We start from the raw sequence: 14,050 nt of genomic DNA on the forward strand, positions 1-14,050 counted from the left end.
CTCCCCGAAGGCCCCTGGGCCCCCAGGGGCGGGGCGGCGCCCGAGGCTCCGCCCCAGAGGCGGGAGCGGCTCGGGAAGGCGGGGTCCGGCCAGCCCCCAGGGCTCGCGCGCCAAGTTCCGACCCTTGCGAGGCGCCTCTGACCTGCAGGCGGCCGTGGCTGCCAGCGCGTCCCCAGCGCGTCCCCAGTGCCCAGCGCCGCAGGAGAGCCGAGGTGAGACCCACTGTCCTTGCCCTCCGGGACAGGGCCGCGAGTGGGCGCGGGGGTCGGGAGTCATCTCATTTCTACGGTCCTTTCCCCAGGGCAAGTTCTCAGTCCTGCCTTTGACTGCCCGGTTGTTGCCCTCCCGCTGTTACCAGCTTTCTCCATCTCTCCTTTTTTTTTTTTTTCCCCTCCTGTGCTACTCCTGACCCTTCCCTCTGCCTCTGTCTTTTGTCTTTTCATCTCTTCCTGTATTTATCTCTCATCTGTCTCACTTTTTCCTGTCCATTTTTTTATTACCGATTTCCCTATCCTTCCCTTTCTCTTTCCTCTTCTGTCTCCGTCTCTCTCCTCCCACCTTCTTCCTCCTTTCCTTCCCCTCAGCAAGAATTAAACCTTGAATATATATATATATATATATATATATATTTATCATAGGTTGACTTTTTGAGCTGCAATTATTTTAATTCCTCCATCCACCCCTTCACTCACGGTGTGCTGCTCCATTATTTTCAGCCAGGGCTTGTGCTGGGCACTAGGGTAATAACGGTGCATCTGCAACAGATTCTATCCAAAGATCTGGGTGTGTTACCTGTTCAATGCCTATTGTGGGAAAAATACATAAAGGGTCAAGTTGAAAAATCTCTGAGTTTTCAGAGTGCACTGAAAATTTTAAAGACAAGGCATTTATGGAATCCTTTTCTTAGCATTTTGCCTTTAGTAATAGACACAGCCAGCACCAGGAAGCTAAATCTTGCAGGAACATTTAAGGGACATGGGGCCACACCATCCTTCTGTGGAGGCAGTGCAAAAGCCAAGTCGGTGGGGAGAGTGAGGGTGGCATTTAAAACGCGGTTTGGTCAGCTTTAACGGAAAAAAAAAAACAAAAACACCTCAGTTTGGGGAAGACAATAGGGTGACCAAGGCTTTACATATGCAAGGGTGAGAGTTGAAATAAGCAATCAACTGTAAATTTCTAAAGTATATCTATACTTGTCAGTGCTGTTGGTATGCAAAATTTGATTTCACAATCATTGTTGAATGATTCAAACTTCTTATTACAATTATTGTGGCATTTAAAATTAATGTTTTCACACAGTGAAAATGCTTCATCTTAATATCAAGGATTGCCTTAGACACAAACTTAAGAAATATAGAAAAACAAATTTGATTAGTTTTTGAGGAATACAGTAGAAGGTATTGTATATTAAAGTAATTTTTTTCATTTCTTAAAAATTTAATCTTGCCAGAGAGACATGATTTCCTTATTTAATATTTGTATGGCATATATAGCTATGTGTTCAAACACACATATACACATACTGTATACACACTTAAGTTGTAAAAAGAAAACTTGTTTGTTTTTAAAGCTGCTAATCACTGCCCAACACTTGAAGCTTTTTGTTCTTCTTATAATTAATCCATCTTTTGAATTTGTTGTGATTTTTAGTGATAATTCAGCTGATTTAACTTTTCAGTTGATGTGCAAAGGAAAATTTGCCAATAGATAAATCACACAGAATTAGCCAAAATTAAGAATGATGGAAGAAGATTTCAGTGTTGGTTGAAAGAATTTTTTTTCCACTTTATATCAAAGTATGTTGGACAAATTCATAGGTGTAGCATGCACTTTTTTTGGGGGGAGACTGCTCTCTGGATTGAAGAGTTAAATTGTCTTTTACATCATTTAACCAGTAACTTTCCATGGGTTAGCTTTGGTGGGGGGAGAAGGAAGGGATGCTTTTCCAATGATTTAGAACTCTCATGTCTTTGCTCAGCAGAGGTCTTTTTCAAAAATCTAGGAGGTGACAGCTTTTCCTTGAAATAAATAATCTCATTAGTTTTTTTGTGTGTGGTTTTTTGTTGTTTTTTTTTTTTTGTTTGTTTTGATACAGGGCTAAGTCTTGAGCTACAGTGCTTTAGTGCTTTGTAATTTCTTTTCTTTCGTCAATAGGATGTATCTTCCCTTTTTTCTAGTCCACGATGCTACTTCAGAGTCTGGCTGGGCAGTCTTTCATATAAACCATAGACTTTTCCCCTGAAGGCTGATCTGGAATTGGTCCATGTGGCCAAGCTGTGTTAGGACTGAAGCTGACCTCTCTGTGGGCCTGGGAACTGGCTACATCCTGGGGATCCTGCGTTTGGTTTTGTGGACATAGCAGGAATTGCTGCTAGAGGGGTGTAGGCACGGCTGGACATGGAGCCTTTGAGGGCCAGCTGGGAAGTCCTCCTCTTCCCCAGTGTCATGGCACCACCAGCTAGCCTCCAGGAAGGACTGGACAACTCTGACATTTCTGATTTTCTTGGGTTCCAGGCGAGGCAGATGCCTTGAAAATATATGGAAAACCCAGTACCTCACAATCCACACATGGAAGAGTTGGTTGGATGATTATCCCCAGAAATCTTCCCCAAAAGAAGCTCCCAATTCTAGGGAAACCCAAGTATTGAGGGGCATGAGGTTTTTTTCTGTTCTGGTTTGTTTTAGCTGAAAGGAAGGAAGATACAGAAAGATGCTGGCTGTTAGTATAGATGGTATCACTGAGTAAGATCTGGTTTGTGAACTTCAGCTTGGAACAGCTGGATGCTGGCCAGCTAACTTGGGGTGGTGTGGATCTGCAGACGTCTCAGGGACATGAGGTTGTCCAGTTGTTTGCAAAGAGTTCTTGCTTCAGTAAATGGAGTGGGGAGGAGGAAACTGCCCAGGCCATTTGGCCACTTACTAAACCCTATTGTGTGCTGGCCCCTGGGAGGGCACGAGTAGAAGAAAAGCAGCCATGAGGTTGACTCTAAACTTCAGCACTAGTGCATGCAATAATAAATTGATGCTACCTAACGTTTGTTGAGCCAGGCTCTTTAGCACTCTAGATATGTTAACCCATTTATTCTTTACAATCACCTGATGAAGTGGGCACCAAGGTGATCCACGATGAGAAAACAGAGGCAAGGAGGGAAGCATCAACTTATCCAGGGTCACGTGATTGGTAAGAGCCCAGCTGTCTTTGACCCAAGCATGCTCACCCTAGAACCTGCGCCCTTAACCTCTATGAGGATGTGAAGCTGGAAGCCTCCTGGGATGGCATGGTTGGAGCAGGATCAGTAAGGTAGAATGTGGTCAGTGCTTCTCAGATGAAGGAATGATGGGAGTCTGCAGCCAGTGCCCCAGGAAAGGTAATGAACAGAGAAACGTGCTTTATATCATGAGGTAGGTAAGGCTTCATGTCTCAGAATGGAGCCCTTCCTGTCTGGGTTAGTAGAATCATGGTTGGAGGCCAGGGAAACGGGGGCTCAGAGGGAGAAGGAGCCCCACTGGTGGGGAAAGATGGACATGGTGAGACACCCGATCGTCATGGGGAGCTTGGTTTCTGAAGGTTGCCAAGATCATCACTTCATGATCTCATGATCTAAGGGCTAGGGAAAGCATGGAGAGTCTGCGACTGAAATCAAGTTCTTTCAGTAGGAAGACAGTGGTGGTACTGAAGGAGGTCTGTGTGGCTCAGACTGAAAGAACCAGGGAACACAAGAAGAGCCCCTTCTCAGGACATGCACGGGAGCAACGAGGATGAGTAAATAGTGTCAGGGAGCGAGAGCGCAGAATGAACTGAGGCTATTGAGGGGAGTGGAGAACAGCAAAGGGCCCTTTAATACTGGATGCGAGCAGAAGAACAAGGGCTGCATAGATCCACTGGCTGCCAGAAGCACTGGTGTCTGTGGAAGGAGAAAGAGGAAAGAGCAGCTCTGCTTTGCCCAGGGAATGTCTGAACAGTGAACCATCCTCCAGTTGCCAAGGGCATGGGTAGGTCCATGTAGGAAAGGGGGACAGAGGCAGCCCTGAGCTTCTGTGCATGTGGTCTCCTGACCCAGAACTCACTGTCCAGGGGCTGGAATGACCCAGAGAAGACCTCACACATCTGCAGAGGTCCTCTGAGAGGTGGGGGGGATCGTGATGGGGGTGCATTAGCCTGGAGCTGGATGAGGCTCCAAGTCTGCTCTTGACCCTGGGAAAGAGCCTGTGGTCTCTCAGCAAGAGGGGAGGAGCATTAGAAGCCAGCAGGGGTGCTTCAGGAACAAGCCACGTCAGACTCCTATCATTTTCCATTTGAGAAGCTTCCATTTGGCGATTGCCACAGAGTGGACCAAGCTTAGCTGGGGCCCCAGAAGGAGTTCGCTAGGATGTCCTTTGCACTTGCCTGAGTGCGGAATGCAGTGCTGGTGCCCATGAGAGAGGTGACACTCAAGGAGGGCAGGCAGCATGCTGAAGTCTCCCTTTCAGTTCAGTACCTTAGCCTTTTCCTTTTTTTCCTCCTCCTCCTTGTTCTCATCATTATTAAGACTTGGATGATAGCATTAATGGAAGTGATTTTGGGTGGATTCAGCAGCTAGCAGAATCCAGATCAGCAGTGGTCTTGGAAAGCTGGAAAGCAACACGGAGCTTAGCAACATAGCGTTGGCACGCTGGAGATGAACACACTTGGGTTGAGACCTGCCACTTCCCCCATGTGGTTACGGTAAAAATCCCATGAAATATGGTATAGTAGGCTCTTGGCATCTCTGGCATGGACACTTCCATAATCAATGACTGGTGAGTTGTATGTTTATACAATAAAGAATTCTAATGGCAAATATTCCATCCTGCAGATGTTCCAAGCTTGAGAGCTGAGAACATTGCCTCATCTGGGGCTCAGGGTGTTCTGGAATCTTCTGTCAATGGAGTCTGCATGGTTGTGCTTGGACAAGGTGGCCTGGGCTGTGAAGGCAGCCCAGCGAGGCTGGGAACAGAGGGATGCAGGGCTCTAGCTGGACCAGGACTCAGTAGGGCAGCCTCCTCCCTTGGCGTGGGAAACACATTGGGTGGGTTCTAAACTGTCATCTGAAGAACAGAGAGACACAGAGAGAGGGAGAAAGGGGGACTTTGTGTATATGCATTTGAGTGTGTGATAGTATGTGTATATGAATATATGTGACTGTGTGTATATGTGCATGTATGTATGTATGCATGTCTATGTGAGATTGTGAGTGTACATGTTGTGAAAGGGGTGTGTGTGTGTGTGTGTGTGTGTGTGTGTGAGGATGTGAGTGTGCCTGGGTGTGTGTGTGCCTTTGTGAACTCATGGAAACTCAGCAACAGGGCTTCAAGCAGACCAGTTATTCTTTGAGAAGGGGGGACATGGCATCATCCCAATAAGAGTCTAGTGGATCTAGAAAGGACTTCAGAGATAGCTCAGCCCCGCTCCAGTTTATAGCTGGGAAATTGAGGCTGAGAGAGGTGTAAAGGTCAGCTCAGGGTCATTTGGGGGACTGATGTGGCCTCCTCTGCCTCTTCCAAGAGCATTGGCCAGTGCTAATCTCTGATGTCAGTGACATCCCCTTGGAGGACTCAGTTTGGAAAGGATGTTAGGAGAGGCTCGGCTTCCCCTGGTGGCATATGGTTTGGACTAGGGGCTCTGTGAGGGCAACATGGCCAGTGCAACCAGAGCAAGCTTTGGGGACTCACACTTGGGTTTTAGTCCCAGCTGTGCCTCATCCTTGCAGGGGACATTGGACAGAACATTGAGTATTTCAGGACCCAGGGTCCTATTCATCTGTGAATGAGGGTGATGATCCTCCAGTTGGATTGAATATGGAAAAAAAGGTGACTTGTGCAAAACACCTGTTACAGACTCCTGTTGCTGAGATAGAGAAGAGGGCAGGTACTGGTGCTTCCTTTTACAGGTGGGACAGGAGACAAGGCAAGAGGAAGGAGCCGAGTTGAGCCCAAGCGATGTCCTTGTGAGGAAGGAGCTCAGCTGCCCACTCCTCAGAGTCCTCCTAGGCTGGAAGATACTTATTCTATAGAGATGAAAACTTGGAACACTCAGTGGAGTGTGGTCCAGCAATACCGATCACTCACTGAGAGGGGCGCTCGAAGATGGGGCTCCCCGTTTCAAGAACTTGCAGGTGGAGCTGAGTAGGGAAGAGCAGGGATGAATGCCTTCCCGGCAGGACTGATGGCTCCCTCTCCTCCTCAGTACCACTCTCACACTGGATGTTTGTGCATCTCCCCTGCATCCACAAGCATCTTGAGGGCAAAGCAGGGGCTGGTTCACTTGTTAATGCCCAGCAGGTTGACACCAGAGGACATTTGAGGTGAGCAGAGGAGAAGCAAGTGGATGAATGTGTGAGGAGAACAAGATTGGTCACTTTGGGCAAATGGAGAGGGGAAGACCCCCCCCTTTCCTGGGGGGCAGGGCCTGGTGGAGAGGGGGCTACCCCCAGGTGTGGGAGTCAGATCGAGGCACATCCCTAAACACAACCTGCCACGCCTGAGCCTGTATTGTCCCTCTTTTACCCTCTGGCCATGGGTGCTGCAGAAGCTCCTGTCTCCAAGTGCTGAAAGTGTCCTGCCATTTCTGATGATTTGGGAGAAAAATTAGCATGCTGAGCAGCAAGGAAGAAAAACCACTTCAAAATCAGGGTGCAAGCATGTTAGAGCTGCCAACTAGGTCAGAACTGGCTGGTAGAAGCCTTGTGGCTCTGTTAATACAGCAGCTGCTGCCTGGATGCTGACAGGTGCAGGGCAATACCGAGTCGGGCCTCTGGGTGGCAGGGTTGTGCGGTGTGGTCCCTCCTTAGTGGACTCCAGGAGGTGAAAGCAGGTGGCATTGAACTCTGAGTCAGGGTGAGTTGCTGCTTTGGTAGTAGTCAGGGTTTTTTGGATGCAACAACAAAGACAGACTCTGGCCAACGTAGCCAAGAAGATCAATTAGAAGGGTGGTATGGCTAACATCACACAGCTAAGAGCTGGCAGAACCTGGACCCACATGGACACATGACTGCCTCCAAATTCATGCTCCTATCAGCTCTTGGCCTGGATACCAAGGTCCCAGGTGACAGGAGACTTTCTAGGCCCTGCAGCCTGTATGCTGGGCTATGTCCTGAGTGGAGAGCACACATCTCACTGGCTGTTGCTTCCTCTCTCCACAGAGCCCTGCAGTCCAGGCACTAGGGGAGCCCTTTGATCTCACGGCCCCTCCCCAGGCCAAGCCCTCCAGAGCCCCAAAGCCTCAGAGACTGACAGCTGCTGGAACAGCCACACTGCTCAGCTGGCCCTTCAGTCCCCATGGCGTCCGGGAAGGGAGCCCTGCGGAGCCCTTCAGCTGAAAACAGATGGCAGCTTAGTGAACCTGAGCAGGGCTGGGGCCGCAAGCCAGTGCTGCTGGAGAAAGCAAACCACCTGGGCTCTGAGGCAGCCCCGGACAGTGGTGGCCAGGATGAGGCCTGTGCGGAGATGGTGCTGTCAGCAGCCCCGGGCAAGCCCAGGCTGGGAAAGTTGATGCCCCGGAAGGCTTGCTGGGAACAGGGGCAGAGCGCCTTCACGGAGGTGCCTCAGCTCAAGAAGAGGCTGGGGGGCGGGCAGGCCCGGGAGAAGGAACACAGTGGCCCTGCAGGCCAGCCTGATCCCCAGCAGATGACCCAGGACGTCCCCAGGGACCCAGCTGGCAGCACCTTCTCTTTGTGGCCCAGTGGGGCTCGAGGGGAGCAGAGAAGCGCCTTCAGCAAGCCGGCCAGGTGTCCGACAGGGAGACAGGGGCCAGCCTCTGTCTTCCGGGCAGGCGGAACTGCAGACACCCTGGGGGAGCTGTTGGGACTCATCAACACAGTAGATGTCACTTGCTGGGGTCGACTTTCCAATTCCAAGCTTTTGGTGGGTGATTTCTGGAACCTGCAAACTGTGCCACAAAATGCTCCTCTCTGTGGCACTTTCCTGGGTGCTCCCACACTGTGGCTCAAGCACACCACTGCCCAGATGCCCACACCCTCGTCCTCCTCCTCCACAGCCTCCTGGGCCCTGCTGCCACCCACCTTCACCTCTCTGGGCCTGTCCACCCAGAACTGGTGCGCCAAGTGCAACCTCTCCTTTCGCCTGACCTCTGACCTGGTCTTCCACATGCGGTCCCACCATAAAAAGGAGCAAGCGGGACCTGACCTACATTCTAAGAAGCTGAGAGAAGAGGCCCTCACATGCCCCATTTGCCACGAGTACTTCCGGGAGCGCCACCATCTCTCCAGGCACATGACTTCTCACAGTTAGCAGGTGGTTTGGGACAAACCTCTAGATGTGATGTCAGGCACTTGGCCATGAGTCAGAGATGGCTCACAGAGCCTTCCTTTGAAAAGGCTGGTTACAGCTGTCCTCAGGGCTGTCTCCTTGGGCATTTGAGTATGAACCACTCAGTCATAATTTGAAAATTACCACCAGCCACCGTGATGTGTTTTAAAGGATATAAAGTCATGAAATGATGCATTTTGCTAATTGCAGGGTGTGGTGTTGAATAGGCACAAAAGTATTTCTGATGTGCTCTGAAGCGGAAACGCTGCTTCTGTCACCATTCTTTTTGCTCCACGTGGAAGCATATTAGACTCCAGCATGGGCTTTGGAGGCAGACAGACCTGGATTGGAGTCTTGGCCCTTTCACATACTAGCCCTGACCTTGGACAAATTATTCTGAGTACAGCTTTTGTATCTGTAAAATGGAAATAATGACACATGTGTCTAAAGGATGTTGTCAGGGTTTGGAGGAAGATAAGTGGGAAATGACCAGCACGTGCCTGGTAGTGTCATTGCTGAGTAAATGGTACTTATAATCACGGTCCAGATTAGTCAACTATTGTTAAGTGACAAAATCTCAGTGGCAAACAACACAGAGCCCCTGTTTCTCAGTTGTGGGTCTGTGGGTTGGCTGGGGTCAAGCTGGGCTTGGCTTGGCTTGGCTCCAAATTGCACTTTTTCTTGGATTGATGACCTACCCGGTCATGCGTCTTTCATGGTTGTGCCAAGAGCACAGTGGGGCAAGTACAGATACACCAGCACATCTCAAGCCTCTGCTTGGGTCAATTTTGCCGACGTCCCCTTGGCCAATGCAGGCCAATGGCGAAGCCCAAAGTTACGGAGTGAGATATACTTACTGACCACAGGGAGGTCATGAGTGAGTGTATAATCCTGCTACAGTGGTGTCAGAATTGGGACCAATAATTCAACCAACACCTGGCCCATGGATTTCTGAATGCATCAAAATGGAAAAATGGAACCACACACACACACACACACACACACACACACACACACACACACACACACACACACACACACCCCTCTGCTCTCAGGAAGTAAGCATGCACAAAACTTTAAGGCTTAAAACTTTGAGAGGACTGGGAAAGTTCTGGATACCGTTTATGATGTAATGCATGTTGAGTTTCAGTACCTATGCTGTTTATCCACATTTGTCTTTGTTCTTAATAATGCAAACCTCAGGTCATAAGCTGCTGTAACACAAGCCAGTTTGTGTGAAAACCGTCTATTGGGATTTCTGTGGAGCTAGTACAGTTCTTTTCACTGGTTTCCATGTCACTTTCAGGATTTGTTCATTTGACCTGCAGTTTCCATCTCCTGCAGTGGGCGTCTGTCACAGAGCTCAGGCTTGTGAATGGGAAGGAGCTGGTGGAGGTCTCAGCAAGCCAGCCAGCCACCCAAACTCTCCCAGATTCCACCTCTTCTCTCCATCTCCTCAGCTCCCACCTCGTCCGAGGCAGCAGCATGTTCCACCTGGCCCACTCTGCCCCCATCCCTCTCTCTTTTGTTCCCCCACCTCCTACCACAGGCCCACCCATTCTCCATAGCCAGTGGTATATTCATTCATGTATCAGTCTCCCTGGGCACCTGTGCTCTGCCAGATTCTGTGCCAGTCCCTGGTGAGGGCGCAGTGTACTCTACCCATAGTCCTTGTTCAGGGTGTAGATGATTAGGATGCAGAGTGACAGGTGCAGAGCAGAGGCCTGTTCTGGGGGGCTGGGTGCATCAAGGGGCGTGTCCAAGTCAGACCTGTGGGTAGGGGAGTGGGTACCCTTGGAGGCCTCCTGAAGAGCGGGGGCATGAGCTGAGCCTCAAAGTCCAGCAGGCACTGCTGGGTGTTCTGATGGGGATGGCTGGGCTGGGGAGAAGGGTGGTTCCAAGGTGTCTGAGGATGCTGTGAGGGCTAGGTGGGGCGGACTGAGTGGGGAGGCGGCCTCTGAGATGACTTAGAAGGGCCTTGAAGGAAGGGAGTTTGGACCAGGGCACCTGGGGGCTGGTTCCCAGAGGCCCTTCTTAGGGACCTCTGGCTATAGCAGGAAAGGTGGGCTGGAGGGGAGGAGATGGACCCCCTTAGCCAATTTCCTCTGCTGAAAGGAAGCAGCAGTGCTCTGTGGAGTCACCAAGGAAGGACTCCCATTTCTATAGGGAGGCTTGGAGGACCATCCTTCCTGAGGGAGGTGAGTGGCACTGCATGCTGGGCCCCTTTGGGAGCTGCGTGGGGCTAGAACTTGTCCACAGAGAGGCTGTGCCCAGAAGGGGGCTGAAGCTTCTGTGTGTGTCAGGGATTGGGGGGGGGGGTTCTCCCTCTTCTGCTGTCCCCTGTGGGGCAGGAAAGGGCACCTCACGAAGTTTGCACCTGAGACTCCACACTGTGAACTGATGTATATTATGTCATTTAATCTGTTTGATGAGCCCAGGAGGTAGATATTTAATTTCCATTATACTGCAGAAGAAACAGCCCCAAGAGGTCAACTGACTTTCCTAAGACCATGAGTTCAGGAGAAGCACTGCCAAATAAGACCCTAGGACCACCCCACACTGTGTTCACGTCCTTCCCGACCTGTCATGTGTCTGCTCAGTCCAGCCTGGTCACATGGGTTAGTCTCATGGTTGAAAAACTGGAACTTAGGGCCAAGCATTGAGTCTTTTGTCTAAAATTTCAACTTGTACCCTGCCCCTGTTTTCTACTGCCTGTCTCTTGAGCACTTTTCACTATCTTGCATGCTGTTATTTTCCTACTTTGTCTTGTTGATTGTCTCCCATTCTGCAAAGGATTTTTGCTGTTTTGTTCACTGCTGTGTCCCCAGGAGTGAGAACAATGTAGGCAAGTAGCAAGTGTTCAACAGACCTTTGTTGAAGGATCAGTGGTATGCCTGGTTCTGGCCTCACTCCTGACAAATCAGCTTCTCACGAGGGTTTTGACATCAGTTAAACCATGTGCACAGCTATATCCTCTAACTCGTTGGATGACTCCATAATTTTTTCGAAATCAGTTTGACAGGCACGAGTGCACTCTACCAAAAGACAGTAGAAATTTAGAATTGAAAGAAGTTCTATTCTCAGTCTGCCCCTTGCTTCAAAGCGGTGAGCACTGAGGTCCATGATGAACTGATGTGCAAAGTAATGCAGGTTAAGAGGTGATGAGGTCAAGGCTAGGACCCCTGAGATGTCTAGACTGGTGTTTCTTCCCTGGCCTGCCTGCACTCCTCTGGGAACCTCAGTTATGGCTGCAAACAGAATGATTACTAATAGTGACTATGTTATTCATAAGCAAGAGTGACATTTAAAAAAAATAAAGTTAATTTTATGAATACGCACAAGAAAACATTTTCTTCCCATTCAGCTTCTTAAGATGGAGTTCATTTTGGTAAAAATTGATGTAGATGCAAGTTGCTTTGCAGTCCTTCAGATGGACAAGATGACTCATGGACATGATGACTTAACATTGATTAATGTGGCAGTTCCTACTTGTCACCAGGCTGAGTTTCCAAAGTCCCCATGGCAGTTGAAGCCTGTCTCATCCCTTTTCTCTCCTGCCTGCTCTATCAACTGGAGAGCAGTCACTTTTAATCATGGCTCTACCAGTATTTTCTCTGCCACCTTCCATCCCAGTTAAGGGTTGGCGCGTGATGTTGCCACAAAATATCACATCAGCAAGTCTGACTTTTACTCAACAATTCTGGAGTAAGAGTTGCTACATCTCTTATATTGTCTACATCTGCTCTGTACCCCAGCCCTGTTCTGTTAGGAGAGGCAATCTGTCTTTTAAAAATTCCTCCTCTGGTTCACCAGTTCACAGAAAGTTCCCCAGTACCTCTCACCTAAGAATGTTCTCTCAGCATCATTCAGGATCCCCATGTGGCATTGGTATTTTTGCCTCTGTTCTCCCAATGTGCTCTGGATCTTCTCCCAGGATCTCAGCCCTTGTGGTTTTCTGGCAATGCCATCATTAGGCAAGCAACACAGAAGCCACTGAGCTAATAAACAGAAAGTCTTGGCTTGCTTCTTGGACAATAGAAGGGAAAATACATATAGTGGCTGAAAAAATAGCAAAGTATACCTTAATATATGATCTTCTAGGCAGCAACCATCCAATTAATATTTATAAAAGTCCGCCAAGTATTCTAAGGAGGCTACAATAAGACATTCTGCATTTAGATCCATTTTAGTTCTCCATTTGAACCAAGATACGCTTTTTTTTCTGCTTTTATCTGTAAGAGAAGTAAAACAAACTCAGTGGCCTAGATATCAACTTCTGGCCAATTCCTTAACCTTAGACCAGGGATTCTACTCAAATGACTATATAACTAGGGTAATGAAAGGGAGTGAAGCCCAGTGGGCTGAGGGGTGGGGAAGGGGTGGAAGAAGAGGTAGGGGTGGTCCTGACACCTGGAGCTCATGTGAAGGCTTCCCAGTGCTAGGCCAAATGCAGGCCTTGGAGGCCAGAGATCAGGACTCTATGTAGAATTAGTGATCACTTATTCGGTTGTCTTTTATTTTTTTTTAATTTTTTTTTCATTTTTTAAAAAATTTTATTTATTTTTTTTCTGCTGTACAGCACGGGGACCAAGCTACACTTACATGTATACATTTTTTCCCACTCTTTTTTCTGTTGTGATGTAAGTATCTAGACATAGTTCTCAATGCTACTCAGCAGGATCTCATTGTAAATCCGTTCCAAGAGCAATAGTTTGCATCCGATAACCCCAAGCTCCCGATCCCTCCCACTCCCTCCCTCTCCCCCCGGGCAGCCATAAGTCTGTTCTCCAAGTCCATGATTTTCTTTTCTGTGGAAATGTTCATTTGTGCTGTATATTTGATTCCAGCTATAAGTGATATCATATGGTATTTGAGTCTTTCTGACTTATTTCACTCAGTATGAGAGTCTCTAGTTCCATCCATATTGCTGTAAATGGCATTATGTTGTCTTTTTAAAAGCTGATGGCCAGAATGGCATGGCCATTAGTGGCGGTGGTGATGGGGAGGCACAGGAACCACTGGCTGGAGACCCCTAACTGTGGTGGTCCCAGCCTCTGAACTAGCTGGGTGCTGGGCGTGGCTCTGATAACTCAACCTATCACCCTATTCCTCTGGGCACAGAGAGAAGGCCCTGCATAGGGGTGAAAGTCAACAGGAGTTCTCCCAAGGTGAACCTTGCATCCTTCCTTTTCTTGGTAGGTGCTGGCTCCCCCTGGTGGCAGAAGCCCCCCCCTGCAGGCTCCATCTCTTGGGAGAAGAGTTTTTAGATACCCTGCCTATACTAAAATTTGTTTTTGTTTTTTGTGATAGACATCATTTGCAAGGTCTAAAGAGCATAGAGCAAGATATAAATCCAATAACATAAAACTGTTATTTTAAAAACAAACTATTCTCCAATGAATTTTGATTTGTGTCACATCCTAGAAGAGAATTTTTGGAAAAGTTTTGAATGGAAGCTGGAGAGGCCATGCATTCTGGAAGGAGGGTCAAGCTTATTTAAATTTAACTTTTTCTTCCCCAGCCATCTCGTGTTTTCCTGGAGTGGGAGACAGGAAGCTAGTGGCCTCTGATACACTTGCTATTCTAATCTGCTTGGATTAGGAAGCTATTTTCACTGCCAGCCACCTGATCTGCAAGGTAGCAAGGAGGTCCTTAGGCCAGGTGGCAGCTAATCCTATAGGATCTTGGAGGTGTGAGCTGGGGGCCCTCCAGTGGGGACCTTGGAAGCGGATTTCCTTGTCCACAGCTATGATTCGGGCTACAT

General features: G+C 48.6%; 1 protein-coding gene across 1 annotated transcript; it reads left to right on the forward strand.

Annotated features, from left to right (window-relative positions):
- The first annotated feature begins 61 nt into the window (after positions 1-61).
- On the forward strand, positions 62-13,152 carry ZNF488 (zinc finger protein 488). Its single transcript, NM_001444393.1, is given in 2 exon segments — positions 62-212; positions 7,161-13,152. A coding segment is annotated over 1 exon segment (972 nt). The 5' UTR covers positions 62-212; positions 7,161-7,296; the 3' UTR covers positions 8,269-13,152.
- Positions 13,153-14,050: the final 898 nt, after the last annotated feature.

The sequence above is a fragment of the Sus scrofa genome, chromosome 14 (assembly GCF_054392235.1).
Source record: "Sus scrofa isolate SSC_HxYL_T2T_F1_AM1 chromosome 14, Sscrofa_HxYL_maternal_Yorkshire_Landrace_v2.0, whole genome shotgun sequence".
Lineage (NCBI taxonomy): Eukaryota > Metazoa > Chordata > Mammalia > Artiodactyla > Suidae > Sus > Sus scrofa.